At 33.8% G+C, this 26,593-nt stretch overlaps 3 protein-coding genes across 3 annotated transcripts; all 3 read right to left on the bottom strand.

Moving 5' to 3' along the window:
* Positions 1-2,480: 2,480 nt before the first annotated feature.
* On the bottom strand, positions 2,481-5,701 carry LOC140823446 (probable serine/threonine-protein kinase At1g01540). The gene is made up of 8 exons (XM_073184802.1): positions 5,178-5,701; positions 4,438-4,745; positions 4,096-4,200; positions 3,878-4,000; positions 3,640-3,810; positions 3,383-3,512; positions 3,068-3,277; positions 2,481-2,974 (listed from the first exon to the last, which is right to left on the bottom strand). Exons 1-8 carry the CDS (start codon positions 5,460-5,462, stop codon positions 2,927-2,929), a joined length of 1,380 nt encoding a protein of 459 aa, XP_073040903.1. The 5' UTR covers positions 5,463-5,701; the 3' UTR covers positions 2,481-2,926.
* Positions 5,702-8,669: 2,968 nt separating this feature from the next.
* On the bottom strand, positions 8,670-18,661 carry LOC140823439 (CAAX prenyl protease 1 homolog). The gene is made up of 14 exons (XM_073184787.1): positions 18,526-18,661; positions 17,860-18,007; positions 17,680-17,764; positions 17,487-17,582; positions 17,266-17,331; positions 17,079-17,177; positions 16,767-16,880; positions 16,524-16,634; positions 15,862-15,924; positions 10,436-10,528; positions 9,900-10,013; positions 9,669-9,740; positions 9,491-9,556; positions 8,670-8,976 (listed from the first exon to the last, which is right to left on the bottom strand). The coding sequence occupies exons 1-14, from the start codon at positions 18,554-18,556 to the stop codon at positions 8,860-8,862; spliced, it is 1,275 nt and encodes a 424-aa protein (XP_073040888.1). The 5' UTR covers positions 18,557-18,661; the 3' UTR covers positions 8,670-8,859.
* Positions 18,662-20,213: 1,552 nt separating this feature from the next.
* LOC140823440 (calmodulin-binding receptor-like cytoplasmic kinase 2) lies at positions 20,214-24,871 on the bottom strand. The gene is made up of 6 exons (XM_073184788.1): positions 24,569-24,871; positions 22,431-22,654; positions 22,144-22,312; positions 21,900-21,989; positions 21,500-21,801; positions 20,214-20,808 (listed from the first exon to the last, which is right to left on the bottom strand). The coding sequence occupies exons 1-6, from the start codon at positions 24,786-24,788 to the stop codon at positions 20,545-20,547; spliced, it is 1,269 nt and encodes a 422-aa protein (XP_073040889.1). The 5' UTR covers positions 24,789-24,871; the 3' UTR covers positions 20,214-20,544.
* Between the last annotated feature and the right edge of the window lie 1,722 nt (positions 24,872-26,593).

Genomic DNA, 26,593 nt, shown 5'->3' with positions numbered 1-26,593 from the left:
ATCCGTCTCACAAATACAATCCATGATACCGTCTCACACAAATTTTTGCTTTTATGTGAATAATTTTTGTCCTTTGATTTTTATTAAATATTATTTTATATTTTATTGTCCTAGAGAAAAAATAGTTTTTGTAACTTTTTTTTTTAATTGAGGGAGATGGATTATTTTAAAATTCCAGATTTGGTCGAAAAATTAAAATATTGACATGAGACAAAAAAAAAATAATAGTATAGTTGACTTGCCCGTTAAACAAGGTACCAATCAAAATTGCCTAGATTTTATTGTTAAAAGGTCAATAATTATGATTAATATTCTTTTTAATTATGATTTTTTTAATTAAAAAAATTGCAAAATGATCTTTGTATATACAGAAAAAACAAAGAATAAACAAAATTTAAAAATAAATCTTATATTAACACAAATTAACTTCAAAAATTGTATAAATCTTTCTAAAGTTAGTCGTATTTATTTATCTCGTTGGATGCATACAGAAGTAACACTTGTTTGTATTTGGATTTGGTGGACTCAAGGAACAGCCAAAATCTAGTTCAACCAAGCAGAATTATGTTTCTAAAATAAGACCAATTCTCTTGACCATGTCGGGTATAATTTGGGACATATGTTATTTGCAGAGCCGTACCTTATGCTAGGTCAAAGAGGCCGCCATCTCGGGGCCCGGCTTTGGAAAGGCCCAAAATTATTATTATAATTATATATTGCGTTGATGACACGATAAAATTTTTTTAGTTCAATATTAAATCATAAAAAATCAATTTGAATATTTTTTGTTAATAATTGATTAAGCTCGATTTACTCTCAAATTCGGTTTGAACAATTTAAATAATATCAAGAAATTTTTGGGTTTATTGAATTTGAAAAATGACAAAAACTTGTGTGAGACGGTCTCACGGGCCGTATTTGTGAGACTGATCACTTATTTGGGTCATCCATGAAAAAATATTACTTTTTATGCTAAGAGTATTACTTTTTATTGTGAATATCGATAGGGTTGACCCGTCTCACATATTAAGATCTGTGAGACGATCTCACATGTGACTCACTCTTGAAAAATTAAATAGTTAGCATTTAACTAGTTTGATGAAATATTCTATGGAGCTTCGATAATCTTGAATCACGATGGGCATTTTACATTAACAGTTGTTCCAAGTTGATGGTCATGAGATGTTATTCAACAAATTAATAAAACCTATTGATATGTTACAGCGTTTGAACAACACTGAGTTTTTTATTCTCAAATACTTATGTTGTTTGACAATGCTGAATAGTTTATTCTCAAATACTTATATTGCTCGTAAGATTTTGTTATCCATATCAATCACAACTCATCAGCAGAAAATAAACTCATTGAAATTGAAGTTAATCAAAAAATATTTGTGATAAAAAAATGTTATATGGCAGATTAAATGAGCTAGGTGTGTTGTAAATTGACAAAAAAATGAAACGATAACCGAACTATACTGATTTGATAAATATTTTCAAGTTTAAAACAAATAGTCGAGTATTATTTATGTGATCATTTCAAATATTTGTTGACTTGTTATTAATGTTATATGTTGTTTATGGTCATATGATGTATTTATGTATTGCTCATTGTATTTGTTATTTACAAACTTTTTTTTTTTATTTTCCACAATTAGAGAGCATTTTTACTTTCGCCTCAGGTCCCATAGAACACAAGTATGACTCTGATTTTTTGTATTTAAAGTTGATATTATGTATTGAGTTTATATAATGTATTCTTGTTTTCACAAAAACTCTTGTGAGACCAACTCACATGGTTAATTTTATGATATTAATGTTCGACTCAATTCAATTTATAAAAAAACATTGATTTTTATGTCAAAAATATTATTTTTCGTGATACATATGGATCGAATCGAGACATATTCATTTAGTTTAAAATTAATTTTTTAGTGATTTTATTTTAAATTTTTATTTAATTACTTATAATTTAATAGATATTGAAAAATAAGAAATGATATTGTCATTTTTTTAAACTCAGTATTATCCTTTGAATACACCATTATATTATTCCAATCAGATAATAAAATTTGGATACATTCAATCAAATGGAAAATGTATAGTTAAAAAAAAATTCTTAGCAATAAGCCAAATCACAAGAGTTATGGATTTGGTGGTTACAAAATTCGAAGAAGATAACGAATTAAGAAAAAATATCAATGTAAGGATTAGATAATTACTCTTTGCCCTTTAAGAAATGAATGTAATTTGACATTTGTGTCACATTTACTAACCAAATCAGATAATATAGGTGTCTCAAGTTTAATATATAGTAATAGATATTTAAGATTATCTTTCAAAAAATATGTATTTAATATTATGGAAATCATTTCTTGGCTTATATTTTAGAGAATAATGTCAAAGATATATCTTATATATTCTATATCTATATTTACATCAATTATATCGTGATATTTTTAATTAAAAATATCACGAGGTTTCAACAAATTGAATTTTTGTATTTAATATCACGGAAATCATTCCCCCTCGCGCGCCCACATTCTGTCCGCACTACAGTATCTTATGACAAAGATGAAACAATGTTAAAGCCAGACTGAGCATGGGGAACGGGTTCTGTGGCACTCAAATTTGCTCACTGCCAAGAAAGGGCAATACAACGTGCTGCAATTTATCCAAGAACAAATAAATTTATTGATTCACCTGACAAACATGAAGCATACCACTACTTTAGGCAACTAAAGAAGGAAAAATCTTGATTCAAATAATGAAGTGTGGCCGTGAAATCCCATAAATAAGCACAGAATGATATCATCACCGAGAGTTTGTTTATAAGCCACGGTTTCTGCTGATGTCCCCCCTGCGTGGAAAATCAGAGATACCTACAATGACTTGTTAATCGATGATCAATTCTCGAGCAGGACGATTATCTTTCTCGTTGGGAACTGGACAAATCTTGAACAATTTGTCGTTCCTGCATTTTCAGTGACAGGAAGAATATCAAAAATAAACAAGGGAACCACTCGTTTTTCTCTTATGAAAGTAACATTTCAGGTGTAAGCCATACATCATGAGAGAGGAAGTTTTCTGCCTCCAGCATGTGTATCACATGACCCACTTTGGGTCTCTTCTGAGCATCAGGATCCACACATCGAAGGGCTACCAAAATAACTCGTTTCAGCACCTTTGAAGCAGGCCTTTTGGAAAGTTTAGGATCGACTACTTCCTCAGATTTCCGGTTTCCAACCATCATCTTCAGCCAATCAATCAGATTGACCTGCAATTTTTAGCCATAAATACTGATTAGAAATTAATAACCTAACGAAATAAGAGAAAAAAGAGAACTGTCGAGATTTTCTTGCTGTTAAAACACACAACTAACCTCTTCTTTAGGGCGATTGTAGTCAACAGGAGATCTTCCAGTTATAATTTCCATAATCAATATACCAAAGCTGTAGATATCACTCTTCTCATTCAGCATACCAGTGCAAGCATATTCGGGAGCTACGTAACTTAGTACACCACAGAAAAATAGATCAGCTTACTGCCCAACTACAGAGGCAACTTATCCACTATGAGGAAACATGACAGAAAATACATATATAATGTGTGTGTATGTGTTCTGCAAAATTAACTGACCCAAATGTTCCCATCACACGAGTTGTCACATAAGGTCTGTCTGAATTCAGTAGTTTTGCAAGCCCAAAATCTGACAACTTGGGATTCCATTGACGATCAAGCAGTATGTTGCTGGACTTGACATCACGATGAACAACCTTTGGTTCCAGACCCTCATGGAGATAAGCCAAGCTGAAAAGTATAAGCAATTAAAAAGTCATGCATTGCTGTAGTATTGAACCAAAAATCTTTATCATACCCTTTGGCTGTTCCTATAATTATGTTCATACGGATCTCCCATGTTAAAGGACTGATTTCTCCTATATCACCGTGAAGCCACTGGTCCAAATTTCCATTATCCACATATTCATAGACAAGCATCCTAAAGGAGGAAAAAAGCAAAAATTAAAAAGTAATCAACAATTGATAGTTAAAAAGAATAGGAGTAACTGAAAATTGAAATGAAATGTCCATTACCGGTAAGCTCCTTCAACACAGTAACCCAACAACCTTACAAGATTCTTGTGTCTAACACGTCCAATTGCTTCCACCTCCACTTTGAACTCTTTCTCAGCTTGACCCCTGAAAGCACGCAAGATAAAGCTTATGAGGGATAAAACAACCTATACAGATTTTTAGTCCAAAAGGCAAAGCTTTCTTCAGCAAGATGCAAGGAAAATTCCCTAAAAATACTAATAAATCATGTTCGTTTAGCTACATAATTAGCAATGCAAAAGCAAGGTACGGCAAATATTAAAGAACTGAATTTGCAAGTGTCATGATTTTGAAAACCAGAAGGACATAGAAAAATTTGCGTACTTGTAATTCAACAAATTCTTTATAGCAATTCTTGTGTTATCGACCAACACGCCATAATAGACGATACCATATCCACCTTCACCAATAACATTCTCATCAGACAACCCATTAGAGGCAGCCTCGAGCTCTCGCAAAGTATACCATTTCCCCCAACCCAAATGTGACACCTCGGGCAAGGATCCACTGCCTCCAACCGACCCAGTTTCAGTCCCACACGTAGCTCTGCTCTCACCACTAGATGGCCCTCTATCAGAAAACACAACTTTGTGTTCTACATTCCCAATATCTATCTGTATCTCCGGAACCACCTGAAAGAATAAAAAGAAATGGAAATCAATTGATACCACTATTCGTAAAAGGGTTAGGAACAAACTAACTGTTTAAATAATCCAAGTTTTTACACCGAAAGGGAGAAATCATCGTTTCATTCAATTACCAGCTCTCATGGATGGAGCTCAACAATTATTTCCTTTCAAAGGTCCGTTTAACTTCGCATGGCCACGTTATTAACTTTTTCGAGTGTGTATTTAAATTCCATAACACTATACTTGGGATTAGAATTTGAAGTCAAGTGACCCAAAGAAAATAGATAGAGAAATCATAAACTCTCTCGTTAAAGTATCATTTAGACAAAGAAAGAAAGAAAGAAAGAAAGAAAGAAAGAAAGAAAGGGAATAAATTATCACAGCAAGACGATAACTTTTAATACAAATAACACACTTCCAATACACGCACTATACCTGAGCGACGACTGGCTGGTGATTGGGAGCAGCGTTATGAACTATCTCCTGGATTTCCTTGGACACAACTGGGGTGATCTCTCCTCCACCTTTGTGAGAGAGCTTGGCCGCCGCCTTTCTACTGCTGCAGCGGCGATAGGCGGTGAAGCATAGAGATAAAACGAAGAGAATGAGCACAATCACTACTCCGATCACTATTCCAATAACCACCGAGAGATGCAGCCCAAAGACGGAGGTTTTCTTCGACAGCTCAGTATCGACGATCGCCGCATCGTACACTGACATCTCGCTCGAAAAATCAAATGTGCGAAGAAATTAAACTCGTGGCATTCAAAAAGTGCAGGTAGAGTCAAATTACACGAATCCAAATTCCCACATTTGCTGAAGAACAGTAAATCAACCAAAATTTATGCGCTAAAAACACAAATGCGTGTGTAATTACTTCAAATTGGACGTGTTCATCGGCGGTGAATAATGAATGAATGGGGGGCTGTTGAATTAAAATGGGTGAGGAGTGTGCTCCATTTGAGCTCACTTTTGTTGGGCCCCACTTCAAACGGTAGGATGGGTGGATCCGGCTCCTAGATCCTATCTAAGCAGGGTACATGGATCCTCAGTCGAATTCGATTCGTCTTATATAGATTCGATCCAGTTATATGTATATAAAATAAGTATGATAATTGATTTTTTCATCGTCAAATTTTGATTGGAGGTGATTTCTATGACATTTTATTCAGACATGATTTGAGTAAGTTACGTAAAAAATGAGAAATGATAATCGATTTTTTTAACTATGTTTGGATTGTCTATGATATTCGATATGCACTTCGATCCCACTAGTGTCATCTCACTATATTCATAATATTCTACAGAGTGAGTCTCATGTGAGACCGTCTGACGGATCATAATCTGTGAGACGAGACGGGTCAACCCTACTCATATTCACAACAAAAAATAATACTCTTAGCATAAAAAATAATACTTTTTCATGGGTGACCCAAATAAAAAATCCGTCACACAAATATGACCTGTAAGACCGTCTCACACAAGTTTTTGCCTATTCTACAAGCATTTAAAAGTATAATGTCATGAATCTAGTTATGTGCATAAATATTTTTTTTTTCTCAATTTTCATATCTTTGGATTTTTTTGATTTATTTTATTATAAATATGCCATACAAATTAAAAATGTCAAAATATTATAAATATAACTACTAAAGGTGGTCGAACCCACTAGGGAGTTGGTGGGCTAGATCTTTATACATAAAAAATGCAAAAGAATATTGAAAAAGAAAAAGCATAAAGGCTTTTGTGCTTTAAAAATAGTCAGTGAATAAACTTTAAATTAAATAAAGACAAAAACTTGTGTGAGACGAGTCAACTCTACTCATATTCACAATAAAAAATAATACTCTTAGCATAAAAAATAATATTTTTTCATGGATGACCCAAATAAGAGATCCGTCTCACAAATACGACCCGTAAAACTGTCTGCCACAAATTTTTGCCAAAACAATAATATATTATCGAATCAATATGTGCAAGAGATATATGAACAAATTTAAGCGAATTCATTGCCAAGTGAGCATGCTCTCTAATAATTAATGAGAATTGAATAAGCGACATTGACTCTAAAACCAAATACAGAGTGGAGCAATATTTTAACAAAATCTATAGTTGTGGTGATGTGCAACATTTTTGGTTTTAATCATATAGAAACCTAGCAAAAAATATAGATACGAATAAACTGACATTTGGAGAATTTGACAAAAATAGAAATATTTGATATAGAATGTGATAGTTATAGTTGGACTACAAATATACTAAAATATTTTTTTTATCAAACAAAAGAGGATACTTCAATTCATTTATCTGAAATAATCACTAGAAGGTCGATGCTTAATATATGATAGTGATATATAATCTATTTTATTATCATCCAAATTATATAATATTTTGGTATTATAATAAAATTATTTGTCCAATAATTCTTAACTTTTCATGTTCTATTAGGCTTACTAAATTCCGAATAACCATCCATGAGGTCTTGACCCAATAGTTAAGATTGAAGTTCTGAGACTTCGAATCTCGCTTTCAGGTAGTTATTTTTAGTAAATTTAGCTGTTTCTTTGTAATTTCTTTACGTGAGATAAACAATTTTTCGGTCTACACTCAAGTCATGTCACTAGTATGAACAATTACATTATATTTTTGTAATTTGAAACAATACCATAGTTCTATTCTGAAAAAAAAGTCCGAAGAACCATTTGACGGGCAATCAATACTCACAATGGAGCAATAAAAGAAGGCAACCAACTTTGTACCCCGTCCATAAATTTAGCTAATTAATTAGCTGCACACTTTTAATAATCCATTAATTTCTGGTGTAGTTAATAAGAGGGAATTCTATGTAAATGGTCAATATTTATCAATTTTCGTATCTTTAATCTTTCTATTATTTCATACCACGTCTCAAACAGGACCAAATTATTGATTGCAACACCCTCCCACATCGTAGTATGTATGTAACTCAATGAATGGTTCGAATCAGATTTCAAATTACATTATAACCTTCAAAATTTTAAATTGATCATCTTTATAACTTTATCGTAAATTGATAATCTAATATTGATGTGCTTAAATTGGAACAAGAGGTTCGAGAAAAAGATTTATGAAATGAAATTTCAAATCACTTGTCTTGGACGTATTTGAAATTTACATCAATTAGTATTGAAATTATTAAAATTACATAGAATGTATTTGACATGTATCATTTAAAATCCATCAATCCACGACGTGATAGAATTATAAATATGATTAATAATGTCGTATTTCTTAAAATATGAATCTCCTGTCACTGATTTTGAAAACCTAAATACCTGGATTTGATATATGATTTTTCTCATTAAATCCTCAAGTCATGCGATTAACTTCTCAAATTATACGACAAAAAAATTATGAGTTACTACTGATTCAATTTTTTTTTTTACCTATAGTTATTGTTGATCATTTACGAACTTCAAGGTCATTTCCAGCTTATTCATCGTCAGTATTTTCTGTAATGTTTGCAGCAGCTTATGCTATACATAAAATGCCTAAAATATTAGTATATCTTCACCATTTTAACAGCAGAAAGGATAATTTTACACACAGCTTCGTGCTTGTTTGCATCTTTGATCTTTTTCAACATGTTAGGACCTTCGAGTCTCCAAGTCTTATGCCCAAACTCACAAGCTACCTCGTTTCGCGAGCCATACCAGGCTCGATTCTACTCGTTTATGGAGTCTATGCTCAGGAATTGTGATGTATGTTATAGGACTGTATTCTAAATTTAATAAAAAAATAATTAAAGAAAGATATCATGTAAAAACATACCCCCTACCAGAAAGAAATCATGATCCGAGAGAAGGGCAAGATTTCGGCCACAAAATCTTTAGCTGAAGACAAAATCTGGAAAATTCGCTTCATGTGGGGAGCTATGAAACTCTAATCTGGAAAATTCTGGACTTTTCAACACCTCAAATGATTATCACAAGTTGTTTTATGTTCAACATTCATTTAATGTGAATGGAAAATTTCTCATAGATTTGACATAGATCAAACGATTACAATTCATTCCTGGTGATCAGACCACCACTCTATCATGATGCGTATAGACGATCCAATTGTCCATGCTTCGTGCTTAGTCTTCCTTCTTATCGGTTTTGTCAATGGCAGCTAATCTTTCTACTAGAGGAGGATGAGAATAGTGATAAGCAGAGTACCAAGGATCAGTGTTCATGGCTGAAAGGTTCTCTTCCTGTCAAAAAAACCAGCTCGTATAGTTATGTATAGGTGTAAAAAACGAGTCCCACTATGCCTAGAACCTAGATGAGCACCTTGTAGGCTTTTGATGACTATGTACGGAGTGACAAGGGAACAAAAAAAGGGAAAAAAATGGCTGGGACTAATATTTGAACTCTTAACATGGGTCATACTTGTGGGTAGTTTATACGAGAGACTTACTTGGCTGTTTTTGCATGTAATGAATTTAAAATAAATGCCAAGGGAAGCAGTTACATCGAGTCTCAATTGCAGTTACTGGGTAAAAGGTGGCCCAAGATGTGATACAAATCATCAGAGACGTGAAAAACTATGGCATAATCATTAGCTAAAACTCTTTTAAAAGAGTAGCGACATTGTTAACATTACCATCATGACAAATCCCCACCCACGGAACCGAAAGCTTGCTCATTCTATATGTTTTCATAATCAGTGAAGTTCGATAAAAGTGAGGCTCGATATTAAATAAAAGGGGAAACAAAAGAAATCACCTGCAGTTTGACAAGTGCAGCTCGAAGAGGTGAAGCGTATCCGAGCTTCTTGGCAAAAGAATCAGCCTTCAAACATGAAACAGGTAGTCAGATTTGACTGATGAATCGACAAACTCGGTACAACAAACATTGAATTTGTTATTCCATACAGATGCTCGTCTACATAACAAAAAGTTACCTGGAACTCAAAAGACCGGCTGACTAGGTTAAGTAAGAAGCTCACAATATGCTGCAGAGGAATCACAGTATGCTGCATTGACAAAGACAGATTCAACACATGCACAGGTCCTAGCACACTGATTAACTTTATTTCCAAAAGAGTGAATTTTCAAATTTGTACAGATAGATAAGCCACGCGTTCAACTGAATCATTTGAAAAGTTGACTACTATCGTATATTGCTTTGATACCTGAAATAAAACAAGTCCAATTAGGACTGGCTGTGTATCAAATCCAAAACTCTGGAAAAGATCTTTCGAGTTCCTGACAAGTGTATACCCTCCGAACTGCAACAATGTGAGGACCTGCATCGAAGTGAAAGATGCATCAAAAGTATCCATATCACCAGGCTTTCAAAGAAGTAACGATGACATGAAACACAAGGTAGACATTAGCTCGTACATGGGCCAGAGAGAACATCTTGTCCTTGTGTGAATCAATATTCTATAATCTATAGAGAACTCATGGTAATAGTTAAAATATTAACCCAGCCAATATTTGCTCATGGATACATTCAGGTGATGATCAAACTCCACAAAGGTGAGAATGTAAGATGATACTCTCTTACTCCAAGAAGAATTTTTCTATAGAGATGATCCAACCCCCATTCTTTTTAGCACAAGAATTGAATCAAACATATTAAAGAGGGCACAGTGATTAGCATTTGATATGTGAACCGCAACTCGCACTGTAAGACAATTAGCGACATCTACAACTACTGTAATACCTGAACTGCAAAGAAGGAATACATGGTATGACTAAGCTTCCAGTGACCCAGTTCATGGGCAATTACGGCTACAATTTCCTCATCATCTTTGCACTGCATTGAATCAGTCAAGACGTGAATTGTCAGCAAACACAAACAAGCAAATGATTAGAGCATCTAACTTCAAACAGATGCAGGACCATTGCAAGACGAAAACAAAAGACAGCTAGAAAACAGAACGATCATTCATATTCAATCATTGCGACACTTTTGGCATTGAACAACTTAATGATCATTTGCTGAACCTGGACCTATAAACTTAAATATGCACAAGAAATGGGTCCACCACAAAAATATATTGCCCCTGTTTGCCAAACTTCATAACAGATGTTTCTCACTGAAAGTTCATAGCAATTTGATTTAATACTATTTTGAAATCAACGTTACGCCCATCACTAGTTGCTCGCTACCACCTTGTCATTACCAGTATCACTTCATCATTCCCAATAAAAAGACAACACAAATACAATTTTCAAATTCAAAAATCTCATTCACTTCAAATGAAAAGAAAAAATAGACCAAACAACTTAACAAAATATCGCATCAAGAATAAGACTTTATACTATACATTTTTAAAAAAAAATCTTGCAAAAACTCTTCTCAAAATTTTCAAGTTGGGGTAAAGAAAAACAGAAAGCCCAAGCAAAAATGCTACTACTATTGCTAAAACTCGGTCCATGGTTCATCATATGTACAAGATCCAACTATCTACCTCACAATAGGCTAAAAGGGTCACAGGAATTAGTGATTTTGTTTTTACTCTAAAATTCATATTTTCCTTTTAACAAATACCAGAAGTTATCATATCATTGTCAACACCGTAGTTGCAAAAGGCGAGCGACTCGAGCCTCGCAACCAGGTGCGGACGCTGCGCTTGAGCTTGAACCCAGACGCAGTGTTGGTGAACCACTTTTTTTATAAAAAATTGACAGAAATCTCTTTCTTAGAACGCAACTTTTCTGTGGTCTTTTTTTTTTTGGCCAGTAATCCCATTTAGTTTGAGGAAAACTTACCTTAGCGGTAGAAGACCGGCACAATGCAAAGAAGAAGACACAGAGGAAATAATGAAAAAAGAGAAGAAATACACAAGAAGAAAGCAACTACACGGTGAAGAGAAGAACAACATAGATCACATAAATCATATTTTTCATATTAACGTCGAGTTCGAAAAATACAGAAAATCGAAAAGATCCGGGTAGAAACTATGCAAAATTGAACAATCCAAAAGACACTAATGTCATGGAATGTGTTTTTTGTGGAAAAGTTATAAATGGAGGAATTTATCGACTCAAGCAGCATCTTGTTGGAGGTCATCGAAATGCCAAAGTGAGAACCAAAATACGACGCTTTATGAATAAGAAAAAAAGTCAAACAACATATGAACAGGGTCTCGCATTTTGATAAGTTGCAGACCAACTTCAAAATTTGGAAGATGATGAGTTTTTCTAATCCCAAGAAAAGGAAAACAACCAATCACAAGTTCTATAGCGAGCTCCACCGCCCCTCCTATTTTCTCAATTAAGAATACAAAGCCAGTTGGTCCACTTGATTATTCTTTGTCAATAATTTGGATCAAATTGTGAGTCGGGAAAAGAAAAAAAGATCCAAAGATTCAAAACAATATGATGGAAAAACAAAAAAAATGAAGTACACTGTAGTGCAAAAACTTTCTAGATAGATGTATGATGCAGTCATTCCGTTAAATGCTGTAAATTATGATAATTTTAAGGATTTTTGTCGAGTTGTGACTTAATGCATGTATAATTGGAAGCTTTCATCTTATCATGAAATAAAGATAACTTATTTGAATAAAGAAATTGAGCATACGAAAAACGTTTTGAGAGAACACCATGAAGATTATGCAAAATATAGCAGATGGATGGACATATGGAAGAAGTAGGTAATTGATTAACTTTTTGGTGAATGGTCCAAGAAGAAATGTATTTCTAGAATATGTGGATGATTCAAAATTTTCTAATACAGGAATGAATGATATATGATTTACTTGAAAAGATAATACCTCTGCAAATATTTGAACAGGTGCGAACTCATATTAATTTATATACATTCTCATTTATTTATAGTATTAATGCTAAATTTGTTACATATAACATAAAACTTAACATTCAATGAACTTTTGATGTTGAAATACAAACACATATGGTCTGTTGATCATTATTTGGATTTATTGTTTGAATATTTGTTTAATTCCTGTGCTGAAGAATGTTTATGAGAGAAGCATGATGATAAATTATTACATATATAATAGGCAAAGAGTCTTTAACGTGATAAGATAATTTACAAGTCAAAAAGATATGGTTAGGAAAGGGAAAACTCGTTCCGCAACTGCTTTTTTGGTATTGATGCAGTTTCAAAAACAAAAATTGGAAAGATATTGACTTCAGAAAAGTGGAACACGAGTTGATTTGTAAATGAGACAAAAGGTAAACGTGTAACTGAGATCGTATTGATGCTTTCATTTTGGAATCACATTGTGTATGCCGTGAAAGTTGGTAGCTTGTTCGTTAAATAGTTTGATTTAGTTGATGGTGAAAGAAAACATCCAGTGGGATATATATATAAGGCCACGGATCGAGCTAAGAAAACTATGGCTTTGTCTTTCAACCACAATAAAGAGAAGTACCAAAATATTTTCAAAACCATTGATGGCACGTGGACGGTTCAACTTCATAGGCCTTTACAGTGAATGGTGGTTGTCTTAAATAAGAAATCCAAAATTTCAAATTACCATAAAAATACTTAAACATCAAGTTGTGATCTTACAACAAAAAACAATTATTACCTGGTGATACTTTATTTCTCTGTCTAAAGGCCATAGGCATGCCAAAAAGTCCATCAGCATTTTTATACATTGTGAGTTGATGTATGACTTTATCTTGAATATTAACATCTTTACACATCCTTTCAATACACTTGTACAACCACTTCATAACTTCGGCATCTTTTTCTATTCGGGGGCTCGCATAAAATGTTTCCGGATTCAAAAATAACCAGCTGCATGCAAAGGCCTATGAAGTTGAACCGTCCATTTGTCATCAATAATCTTAAAAATATTTTGGTACTTCTCTTTGTCGTTGTTGAAAACCTAAGCAATAGCTTCCGTAACTCAATCAATGACCTTATATATGCATATATCTCATTATAAGTTTTCTTTCACGGTTTCACCATCAACTAAGTGAAACACTTTAACAAGCGGACCACCAACTGTCATGGCCTACACAATGCGATTACAAAATGAAGAAATCAATATAATCTCTGTTACACGTTTACCACTTTACCTTGTGTATCTTTTGTTAATCAACTTGTGTTCCATCTTTCTTAAATTCACCTTTTGTTTTTGAAATTGCTTCAATGTCAAAAGACCAGTGGTGAAACGAGTTTTTCTAGTCCTAACCCATATCTCTTTGACACGAAAATTCTATCGCCATGTTCAAGACTTGTGGCCTATTATATATGTAATCATTTATCATCAAATGAACGCCCTCTCATAAACTTTCTTCAACACAGGAATCTTCGACAAATCTTCAAACAATAAATCCAAATAACGGGTAGCACATGGGGTGGTTCAATACATGTGTTTGTATTTCAACATCAAAAGTTTTCATGCGTGTTAAGTTTTCTGTTATATTTCAATGTAACAAATCTAGCATTAATACTATAAATAAATGATAATATATCTAAATTAATAAGAGTTCATACATGGTCAAACATTTGCAGAAGGATTATCTGTAACCACTTGAACAACATTCTAATGACCAATTTGCTCTATATATTTTAGAAGTAAATCATACATCTTCACTCTCGTATGAGAAAATCTGGAACCGTCCACGGATTCTAAAAATAGTTTTTCTTGGACCATTCACTGAAAAGTTAATCAATGATCTAATTTTTCCATATGTCCATCCATCAGCCATTAAATTGCAGCCATATTTTGCACAATCTTCATAGTGCTCTCTCAAAATACATTTTGTATGCTCAATTTCTTTATTCAAATAAGTTATCTTTACTTCATGATAAGTTGGAGGATTTCAATCATACGTGCAGTAAGTCATAGCCCGACAAAAATCCTTAAAACTTGTGATTGGTTGTTTACCTTTTCTTGGGATTGAAAAAACTCATATCTTCCAAAGTTGATCCGCAACTTCATCGAAATGAGATATCATGTTCATATGTTGTTTGACTTCTTTTTTATTAATCATAAACTCTTGTATTTCGGTTCTCACATGCTGACGACATTTTGGACATGCTTTGGCGTTTCGATGACCACCAACAAGATGCTGTTTGAGTCGATAAATTCCTCCGTTTAAAAGTGTTTTTTGGATTGTTCAATTTCGCATAGTTCTAACCCGGATCTTTTCAGTTTTTTGCATTTTTCAAACTCGACATAAATCTGGAAAAATATGATTTCTCTGTTTTATGTTGTTCTTTTCTCTGTGTTGTTGCTTTCTTCAAGTGTCATTTCTTCTCTTCTTTTTTCGTTATTTCCTCTATGTTTTCTTCTCTGCAATGCATCGGTCTTCTGCTGTTAGGGTGAGCTTTCCTTTTTTTTATTTAAAACTAAATGGGCTTTGTGGCCCAAAAAAAGGACACAGAATGCGACTTGTCGTGTTTTTAAAAAAATGTGGTTCGCTCCGGGCACGTGTAGACGCCTTAGTAAAATGCTACGCTTGGGTTTGAACCTAGGCTCAGCCTCCGCGCCTGGTCCTGACTCGCGCCTTGGTTCAAGGCACCAGGTGCAGCGTCGCTCGCCTTTTACAACTATGTGGGGACATTGATGAATGTGAAAAAGTCATAATGCAATTAGGTTTTGTGGATGGGAAATCTTCGATGATTAAAGTGACAGATTTTAGGGTTGAAGGAAGACTTGTACGGTTGAAGGAAGACTGATTGGCTGCCGAAGACACAATATAAACAGTATATCAAACACTTTTAGTTTTAATTCAATGTTGTTACATCATTATATTTCATTATTTGTTCTTAAAATCTTTCATATCTTCTGGACATATCTCCTTTCTTTAGTCATCTAAGACATTGTTACTCTACACACCATGCTAGATCAAGTTAGCTCTTTTGGATGAATGGGTGAATTTGTGATACACACACCAAGCTAAAGACTATTTAACTGGTGTGTCAGTAATTCCTATACTTATTGAGTATTCAAATAACTAATTAAGCTACAGAAAATAGATGAATAGTTACTTAAAAATACATTATCACAAGCAAACACCAAAAACATTTGTCAGATTTTGATTTAATACAAACTCTTGAAATTGAAGTAGTAAATTGAAAAGGACCATCATTCCAATGAACGGTGACCGTGTCGGGAGGCAGAAAAGATTAAAGTTTCATATGGGAGGTCCACATACCTGCTGTATCAGCGTGTCATAAAGTACAATCCGCTTGTTCTTGAAAAATCCATACATGTATGCCTGAAGAAAATGTTTAGCATTACACAAGTCCGGAAGATAATCTTGGGAAGATGGAAAGGACAGGAAGACTGAATCAAAAGGCACAAGAAATAAAATTAATTAATAAATATCAAATGAGTGAAACAGAAAATCTTCCTCTCTCTTGTAAGTAGGGAGAGTACAGATCCTAGCATTGTTGTCCTATTCTTCTCACTATACTACATTTTGTAAACCAATTCAGTTTTCTATGTTGAACTATTATAAAAATTTAATGGTCATTTCTATAACCATCAAAACGCGAATAGTTAGCATTAATTTTCATAGAAATTAGAACCATTCATTGAACAACCTGATACACAAACTTATTCCTCTTCATTTCCTCACTCCATGGATCATGAACATGATGTGTCAACACTAAAGACCTGGACAAAAAATGTATGATCCAACAAAGCAAAAAAAGATGAAGGGAATTTTTACAAACATCAATCTTGAAGTCCATTTCATTTATTTGAAGTGTCTAAGCTTATCAGCGCTGCGAAAAACTTGGAGGTTTCACGGGTGACGGGTCTATTTACTTCTACATGCAAACAAAGAAGGAAGAGAAACAAAACACTTCTCACATTACTATGGCTTGACCTTGTAGATCCATCAACAACAAACAATTTCTTCAAGGGAAATTTCAGTGATGAAGCAAGACTCTCGATTTTGATCCTAAGATTTCCATCTGGAAGCTGCTTGTTCACAAAAAAAATAGAGAGAGAGGCATTATACAAGCAGAAAATATTCTATTCAGCATATGACCTTATAGAAAAACAATATTGATATGACCAGCTCTTTATCCTAAAAAATTTCCCACAACTTACAGGAGTGAACTTGTTGAATAGGGGGGCTATCAGAATTGGATAAACGGTCATCATCACAAGAGATATGACAAGCATGAATGCCCACAGATATATGGCCAAGTACGGACCTCCTTTCTGCATCCAAACACATATCTCCGTCAATCAGCAGTAACATGAAGAATGGAAGTAGATTAAAAGACAGTCAAAAGAAAACGTGAAAAGCATTTTGAAAACATCATAAAATTAATGGAAGAAAGTAGAAATTATGATGTAACATCCAGATAACGGTTATCCATGAAGGTGACAACGTTTAAATGCTACAAACTGAATGACCTGAACTATAAAAATGATGGCAGCGACAATAGGTGGACCAATCACTACAGCCAAGGCAATTCCTTTTATCATATCCCTTATGAACAACCATATTGTTTGCTGCACAATAGAAAAATCATAGAAGTTTAGGAAAAAAACTAAATTCATATGAACAGAAAACATGACCAAGGGTCAGAAAAATGAATACCTTGTTGAAACCATGGCGGGCTTCAATCACAAAGGTTGAGTATAAAGAAAATGGTAAATCGGTTAACTGTGTGGGGATTTTAAAACAAAAGGTTAGAAAAAAGTATGAGAAAAAAAATATATATCTCAAAAATAAAAGTGATCGGCGGAAGTGCAAGCAACAGTGTCGATTAACATTTCTTATCTTTCAAAGTGAAAACGGAACTCAAGTATTGTGTGCACCTGAGACCAAAACATTACACCAGCTAAAAACGCAAGAGTGTGCAGTATCTCATTTTCTGCATTGAGGCCAGCATACAGCAAAAATTCTCCAGACATCTGCAATCAGAAGAAACCAAAGAATGCATGATAACAACGCCAACCAAGTCAGCTGCATATTCAAGATCGATATAGAAAGCCTGAGACAACAACATACCTTCCAGAACCAGGGCAATACGCCAAATGATAAGATCGCAGAGTCCATGAGTATGGTTACAAGTTCATGAACAAAATGGAAACGGCTGAAAAAAAGAAGCAAAAGTAATAAAATACAAATTTAGGAAGTAAAGTATAAATACTAGAACTTAAAAAATCTCACTAAAAAAGTCGTCGCAACCTTTTGTCGATACTGTAAGCACGAGATTTTTCAAACTTTTCTGGGCTGATTACTCCAACCAAAGGCTTTGGCAGAGTTGGTAACTTAAGAGCAGTATGTTGCCGTATATCAAGATAAGTCTCGAAAATATACACCATTATCATGAAACCTGAATGGTTGAAGAGCTGAATTAGAACAAAGAACACGGGTCAAAGGATATGGCAGTACCATTCCTAACTCGCAACACCAAAAAAAAGCAGCACATTTCTACCGTTATAATAAAAAATTGCATTGTCTTCCTGCTCCTGCGCACTCATTCCCATTTACACTAGTACGAAAGCACTAACATACTATACTACACTTACTCATTCCGTAGAGTAAACAACACCTTGAGAAAATTATAATTATAAGTCATTAAAAACCCTAAACCCACCCATATTCAAGAACGCACTCGAAATAATAAACCACGGAGAAATCTAGAAAAACAATACCCTGTGCAAAAGCAAACAACTGACTAAAGAAACTAAATCATATCACGACACAAAAAACAGGATACCAACTTATTCGTTCATCAAATCCAACGAAAAAAAAATCAAGAAAACAAAATAACACGATTACGAAATTGCAAGTTCACACTTTCGCCGACGGGCGTGATGAGTTTATCCGATTACATTCAAAGATACATACCAACGACTGCTTCCATGTAAGGAAACGCCATTGCAGAGTGGCTTTCTTGGTAAGAAACAGGGGTTTTGGGTGATGGCTTTAGGAAGACGTATTCTTTGAAATGGGGGAATATGGCAATTGGAGGGGGCTGGTTGAACGTTTCTCAATGGTTAGATATATAATATAGTTTTATTATTTTTATATAAGTAAGTATAATTTAATAAATAAAATCAAAATTTATATTTTATTATTTTTATACAAGTAAGTATAATTTAATAAATAAAATCAAAATTTATATTTTTTTATTTTCCATAATATATTTCCCAATATAACTATTGTACATTCGAATGAAAATCCAATTATCACCGTATATAACTTGAAAATCGATAATAATTTTTTTTTTTGTTATCATGAACATGCAGACGTTACATTTCAATGCTATTTGGTAAATTTTTGTTTTAAAGTAGTAGTCTGCAAATTATGTTAGTCAAGTAAGCGATATGTGTCCGAAAAAGTATTGTTAATAAAAACCAAACTAGTTGCTATTAGTTAAATGTTTTTATTTTCCACTAAGTGAGATATCCTCTAGAGACTCGAAAATTATATTTTGATCATGATGAGAGAGCATACAACACTTTTATTTGAGCATGATTTTACTATCCCAATCAATTATGAACTTTCATTCTTTTAAATCTAATAATAATTATAATGGTTCCGAAGAGACTATCAAATTAATTATGTTTTTATCTAAATAATTATGATAAATAATATCATAAATCTTTCATTTTTATTGAAATATATATAATATTTACATTTAATTTGTATATAATTTGATTATCGGTCCCAAATTAAATTCAACTTACCCGGTAATCTATTTAATTATTCACAAAAACTCATGTGAGACGTCTATCGGGTCAATTTTATGAAAAGAATATTCTATATGAGTCATCCACAAAAAAGAAATACTTTTTTATGTCAAATATATTACTTTTTATCGTAAATATGGACATGATTGATTTGTCTCACGAATAAAGATATGTGAGACCGTCTTATGAAAGACTTACTCTTAATCATTTGATGAGATCAAACTTTAGGTTGACTAACTTAAAATAGGTCCACTTAAGTTCGGATTGTTTTCGTCATATAACTCCTGACACCTCTAGTGTTGTTTCATGATGCAGATAACTCATAAAATTTGTTTTTTTGAAATTTTCAAGTATCGCTTATGGCACGAATTTTTTTAGATAATATTATTTGTCAAATGATCATATATTCTCAATGATTGGAGTATGTGTTGTGTATATTTTAAAAAACATTTTCATACATAATATATACATGTAAAATAAGTATTTTGAAAATAATATTTTAAATTAATTTGATTGAACAACTTTCATGTTTTCAACTTTTTAATAGAGTTTATTTCATCTTTGTTTGATGTATTTTAATATTTGTCTTTTGTTCTTTTAGGAGTATGGGGTACTTGCAGTTTAAATTTATAATAAAGGAAAAAAGAACAGAAAAACAAAAAACAAATCGGTGACACATTTGAATTAAATCTAATGACTAATGAGGAAGCTTGGTGAAAATCAAGGGCAGGGAAAAATATAAAATTTAAAAGAATATCAATGGAAAATAATAAACATACATTTCAAGGAAATTACAAATAATACTATCATTTTTTAATATTATTAATAATTGACAAAGGCCCATTTTATTTTATTTTTTGATGAAGACAGGCCAATTATAAACAATATAAATTTCAAGAAATATATCGAAAACTTATGCAGGAAAATATTGGAAATATATGCAGTATCTCAAAAGAATATTAAATGCACAACCCACACACATTAACTAAATCACCTTGACATGGCGCCATACACTCTTGGAAGCTATATTTTCTCTTTATACGACCTCTGTACGATAAGTGGCATCGCTTTGTGCTGTCTGATCACGGTTGAGATACCTTCATATTTCTGCCATGGACTTCGGAGAACATGCAGTTTTGTATGCAGAATATACGCCTCGAGTCGCTTGCTTTACTTACACCTCTCTGATATAGGCACTCATCGGAGATTTAGATGAGAGTGGAGGGGCATCATATGCTGAAAATTCCCTGTAATCCTTCCGAACCTCCCAGAGAATCTCGGCACACTTCCTCATGGAAGGTCTATTGCGTCGGTTAGGAGCCAAACAACGGAATGCCAATTCAAGAATCTTTTCCAGAGCAAAGATATTAGCAGGAGATCTTACAAGCCTTGGATCCAAAGTGAGTATTGCTTCTCCACAAGAAAACTTCCTCATCGCCTGCATGCATATGAAGTGTTATCAGAGCTCGATTTGTTAATGCTGTGGGGAAAGAATTTGGTCCGCGGTTTAAGCTTTGTTGCTTTGATATGGTTTCCTGAACGTCAGCTTGTCATAATTGTCTATCTAAAGCTTATAACAGTCTATCCCAAACCATAGAGAGACCATCATGCAAACATTTCACTAAGATGGAAATTGTTACGTTTTGAGCCCACGAACTCACATTCTGATGAAAGATTTAAGACCCACAACTAACATGATTAAATTGTACTTTAACTATTGTTGGTCACAGATCATTCCACATTTTCTTATGATATGATATCCTAATCCCACACCTTTTCATGGTGGGAATTCTAAAATTGTACAAGCCCACAAAAATAGATTTCTCTGCCTTGAATTATAACCGTTTAGCTAAGAATCGGTAGATGAAAAGTAGTTGATATTGGAGCCTTCCTTGCATTGGCCGTGATCATGGAGAGTGAACTTAGGCCAAACTTTAAGCACAATTAAATAGTATTCGACCAACTGTTACTTACAGGTACTATGCAATCACTTATGTGTCGGTGGCTGTTTTACTTTTCCACGCAATTTACGGCCAAGTTGGTTGTCACAGAAAAGAATAAATATAGATGTATGGCAATGCAATTATGTAAAATGTATTGAACACTGGCAGTAGGGAGAAAGGCCATACCCATTTTGTAGTAATGCGCTCCTTCTGCTCTCGCTTTGGTTCAATTGGACGCCTGCCCGTGACAAGCTCCACAAGCAACACACCAAATGAATAAACGTCGCTCTTTTCTGTGAGTTGGTTGGTTTTCAGGTATTCAGGGTCTAAGTAGCCTGCAGTGCCTTTAACTTGGGTTGATATGTGAGTTGCTCCTGATTCACCGTCAGAACGTAGTCGGGCAAAACCGAAGTCAGCCACTTTAGCTCGTAGGTTTTCGGTGAGGAGAACGTTGGAAGACTTTATGTCTCTGTGAATTATGGGGTGATCTGCACTCATTTTCCAGAAAACCAAAGATCTTCGTAAACTCAAAATAATTGGGATTTGCTTTAATGAACATATAAAAATGCTGCAAAAATTTTTACACCTGTGTACATGTGAAGATATGTTACTGCATGAGCCACATCAGTTGCAATCTCTAGCCGCACAGCAAAATCAACACTGTCACCTTTGATACCTGAATTCAGATTCGATGTTAGCACTAGCATATGCAATAAATGGCTGAGCGCTAAGCATGCAGGGATATAAAAAAAGCCTGTAAGATGATTAAAAGGGAGGAACTGATGATGCAAAACCTGGTAACCGGTAGTCTGGAAAGAAGAAAGTCTTACCGTCCAAATGCTCTCTAAGATTTCCATTTGGGACATACTCCACAACAAGGATCCTTTCATCTCCATGCTTTAAAAACCCATACAATTTCACTAGATTCAGATGCTCCACTTGTGCTAGGGTTTCAACTTCATTTTGAAATTCAGTTCCTAAATGCTTATCATACACAATCTATGGAGAGGAAAGAAACTTAGAAACACTAGTAAAAAGGGAGACAAAGGTTTCATATTCATTCCCTGGTTATTTCATATGCAAAGAAAAGATTGAAGAGACAAGGACATATTCTAACCTTCTTAGCACGTTTAACTGCAACCAAAGTTCCATCTGCAAGTTGACCTTTGTACACTGTCCCAAAACCACCTTGTCCAATCATCAAGGCAGGCGAAAATTTTTTGGTGGCCTTGTTAATATCTTCCATGGTGAATATGACACTTCCAGGTTCTTTTGAGTGAGTTGAATCATTGGAAGAACCATAGATACTCCGTCTCCTGTCACTGCCGGAACTCGAAGCACCTGATACAGCAAAAAAACATTTATCAACCATGCTTCATTCACCTCCTCTTGCGTACAATTGCATTAAATGAAGCATATAACAACTTCAAATTGATAGTCCCCTTGATATGTCGTACTATTTGAAAAGTTCCTAAGGGATCCGAGAAAATGGATCTAATGCGCTTCATGTTCCACTTACAAGCCCTGGTATATGCATGTGATTTCATTTCTGAGGGGATGAAATCAGACAAACATTATACTTGCGTAAATGTGTTGTGGTTGAATTGGCTCGAGTGTATCTATTTAGTTAGAACGTGAGGCTGGCATCCACAGTGTCTAGCTGAAATGTACATGGCAATGGAAGGGTATATGTATGAGTAGCATATTGCATGGAAAATAAGGAGAATCACAAATTTGTGCCTTTTGTTCTGTAGAGCTGAATAGACTCGAAATTATTCCAAGCTCTAAGATTCACCCTTTTTGTTCAAATAAATCCTACCACCAATATTTGGATCGGTCATGTCCTATGACTTCCATAATTTCTCTTAAATGTAAAATATTTACTTCTATACAAATCAATATCCATTAGTCAATGAGTTTTCCACATTCTGTTTATATCAGCATCTTCGCTGCAATAAGGCACCAAATTTTGAAGACAAAAAAAGTGAATAAAACAGAATTATAAGTGCCTTCAGAGAAGTTAGGAATTAGAATGTAAACTTTCCTAGATTTTTCAAAAATTTAAAATGATGTTGCCCGATCAAAGCATATTGCATCAATTTTGTCCCTAAAATAAACTAACGAATTATCATACAACATTGCCTCCATTTTCCTCACCTATAAGGAATTCATTCCACAAATAACCCATCAATTAAACAAAAAAACATTGTAACAACTTTTTTTTATGACATCAAACCTGCAGAAGCTGCTCTTCAATGCATACAGGTTAAACCTCATGTTGGACTCGAGCTTTTTGGGCCTATTGGGCTTGTTCATTTGAATGGAATATTTGAGAAGTAAGGCATTTATAAGTAGATGGGAATGTGAAAATAAGAAACAGTATGAGTGATAAAGTTCTATACATAGAGACATCCTCGAGTCCTTCAAGACACACATCACACTCTCCTTTCTAGTTCCACTCTCTTCTTTGCTTCGGCTGCTGCTCATCTACTCTGCGTCTTGTTCTATCTCGTGATAAAGTTCAAGTACTTTTCAGTTCGCCGTAATAGTGCCTCGTGCTGGGTTACTGCTGGTTGTTCCATTGTATCCTGAGAAACAGACGTCCAAGTTGATCTTCGAAACACATACAAGAGGGGACAAACCTGTTTTAAGGACACTATACTTCGTACAAGCCTCGGTTTGCTTTATTTTATGCTTTGATCTGCTATGCTTTCTTTTTCATATTGTTAGGTGGTTTCTCGAAGAAAGTTTCAGTACTTTATCATTTGATATTTTGCAATACCTCACACTAACGCAATAGTATACAAACCAAGCTGATCTTGTATATCGCACTAGACAAGCACTGCGACAAGCTCGATAAACAACAATTTTAGAGCTCATAGCCCTGTCAACCAGAGAATACAAGTTCTCTTTGCAGGGAGTAGTGGGGATTGGGCGGTTGCCCTTATACGGAATTTTCAAATTTTATGCATGATATTTTCGCTTTTCCTGAAATAATTAAGAATAATTTTTATGCATGATATTTTCTCTTTTCCTGAAATAATTAAGAATAATCGCCTAATAAAGGTATATCAAATGATACTCAATCCGCATAGTGATTCTATTCCATCTAATCTTCGATCAACTTAGATTACCACTACTAGATTACAATTCACTACTGATCACCAAATCGAATTTCGAAAAACATAACTAAAAATATAGTCAAGTCTCGATTAGAAATTTATCATAAAAATCAATTACTAATCGTGTCTGTACCAGAAGAATCAGAGAACACGTTGCTGGAGCTTTTCGGCGGATCAGGAGCAGTGAAGCACCTAAACAGTGTGTTGGCGATGGAACGTGCGGCGCTCCGGGCGGAGGAGCGGTGGCTAGATGTTGAATAATCGTCGGTAGAGCAGCTTGAGGAGCGAGCTAGCTTCGCCGGTGTGTTTGAGGCGGAGCTCCTCCGTATACCATCCGAAAGAGGACTTGTCATGGCCGCAGACAAATCATTAGGCGAAGGCGGGGACCCTCGCCATTGATAAATCCAGCTTGCTTAAGATTTATTTCGTCGAACTGTCCAGGACGCTGACTCCTACCCTTCCTGCGTGCTGATTGGTTAACTAAACAAGTTGGTACATGATACACTAATTTGTTTTTGAAATTATCAAATTCCACGTAAACTTGTCAGGTTTGAACGATGCATGATTATTTTGTTCGATAATCCGCAAAATGTTATTTTGAATTATTTGTTTTTGGACAGTAATTTGAATAGTGTACAAACATGTTTGATTTTTTCAAATCTATGTCGAAATCAAACTTTAATTCGAATCATATTTAAGTCAAATAATATGAACTATTTAAAATGCGAAACGAACTAGAAAAAATCAAACGATTCAGATTCCTAATTCATCCTTGAGTTTTGCACAAGAGCTTCTATTAGATCGTCTCATGATTCAAATTTACGGTATGAATTTTCAACCCGATCTGAATTATGGAAAAATGTATCAAAATCTACTCATCTTTAATATATAAATATGCAAAACGTTTCACATAAGATACAATCAGTACTGACACATATATCTTATCCAATGACTAAGAATTGGGGATTATTCAATAAATGAACAAGATATTTACGTATCTATCGAATGCCTTAGGATAGTAAATGATTCCAGAAATGAACATTATTTGGAAACGAACAATCTTGAAAAATAACATGAATACATAATGTCTCACCTAGAATTAAAGTAAACAATTTTATACAAACTATTCTTGAAATTATAAATTTAAAAAATAATGCTGAAATAGATATTTTTCTAGAATTTGCTAATGTTAAATGTACAACTAATATATCATACAAAGATATTTATAACAATTATATCATGATATTTTGTTATTATATCGTGATATTTTGATATTAAACCGTGAGATTTTGTATACAATGTTTTATAAGATCTGATAGATTGGATTTTATATTGAATTTTTATGATACAAAATTTATTATATAAGTTTCGTTGTACCTTTAGTATTACTCTTGGTCGATTTATTGATTTTAGGGATAATTATATTTACAACATCTATATTTGTCGTATTTAAAAAAAAAAAATATTAAATATAGAATTATATGAAAAGTACATTTTTCATCTTTTTTTTTTTTTTAAGGTAAACAGCTCCATTAAGATGATAAAGAAAGATCATGTTCTACAGCTTTCAACAACCAAGTAGGAAAACCACATGTTCCCCAATCTAAATTAGACAACAAAATCAAAGTCTTGTGGGCTAAAAGATGAGCTACTCCATTGGCAGATCTCTTCATATGGTGAATCGATAAGAAATTATGCTCATGAAGCATAAAATGAATCTCCAAAGCTAAGGCACCGACTGATCCCAATTCTTCTTCAGGTTTGGTTACTGCATGGACCGCCTGAAGAGAGTCTGAAAAGATACAAACATTAGCAAACTGTTGGGCCACACAGTAATCCATTCCAAATCTTAAAGCTTCTAATTCAGCACCCTTAATCGACCCCTGATTTCGTATCAATTTTGCCTTGGCTCTTAAAAGAAGCCCATGAGAGTCTCAAATAACATTGCAAATTAAACTTTTATAGAAACTGAGAAATATAATGATTACTGGTCAAAAATATATTTATACTATATTATTAGAGATTTTAGAATAAGTACATTAGATGACATTAAAATATTTAATTCCATAATTATCTTTTTTATCTTATTAAAACTTCATCAAGTCACTCCATATTTTACAAAGAAAAAATCTAAACAAAACTTCTTCTTTTTTAAATC

The sequence above is a fragment of the Primulina eburnea genome, chromosome 2 (genome assembly GCF_022965805.1).
Source record: "Primulina eburnea isolate SZY01 chromosome 2, ASM2296580v1, whole genome shotgun sequence".
Classification (NCBI taxonomy): Eukaryota; Viridiplantae; Streptophyta; class Magnoliopsida; order Lamiales; family Gesneriaceae; genus Primulina; species Primulina eburnea.
The sequence above is the reverse complement of the archived record's forward strand: the minus strand, read 5'-3'. Positions and strand labels throughout refer to the sequence as shown.

Excerpts from the sequence above, each read along its gene's own strand:
- LOC140823446 (XM_073184802.1), bottom strand. The coding sequence starts at position 5,462 with ATGTCAGTGTACGATGCGGCGATCGTCGATACTGAGCTGTCGAAGAAA. Across the intron at positions 4,201-4,437 it reads AAGAATTTGTTGAATTACAA|GGGTCAAGCTGAGAAAGAGT; the intron begins GTACGCAAATTT and ends GCGTGCTTTCAG. Across the intron at positions 3,278-3,382 it reads ACAATCGCCCTAAAGAAGAG|GTCAATCTGATTGATTGGCT; the intron begins GTTAGTTGTGTG and ends TAAAAATTGCAG.
- LOC140823439 (XM_073184787.1), bottom strand. The coding sequence starts at position 18,556 with ATGGCGTTTCCTTACATGGAAGCAGTCGTTG. Across the intron at positions 10,529-15,861 it reads ATGACACGCTGATACAGCAG|TGCAAAGATGATGAGGAAAT; the intron begins GTATGTGGACCT and ends GATTCAATGCAG. Across the intron at positions 8,977-9,490 it reads CTGCACTTGTCAAACTGCAG|GAAGAGAACCTTTCAGCCAT; the intron begins GTGATTTCTTTT and ends TTTTTTTGACAG.
- LOC140823440 (XM_073184788.1), bottom strand. The coding sequence starts at position 24,788 with ATGACAAGTCCTCTTTCGGATGGTATACGGAGGAGCTCCGCCTCAAAC. Across the intron at positions 21,990-22,143 it reads TCTTAGAGAGCATTTGGACG|GTATCAAAGGTGACAGTGTT; the intron begins GTAAGACTTTCT and ends ATCTGAATTCAG. Across the intron at positions 21,802-21,899 it reads ATATCTTCACATGTACACAG|ATCACCCCATAATTCACAGA; the intron begins GTGTAAAAATTT and ends AAATGAGTGCAG.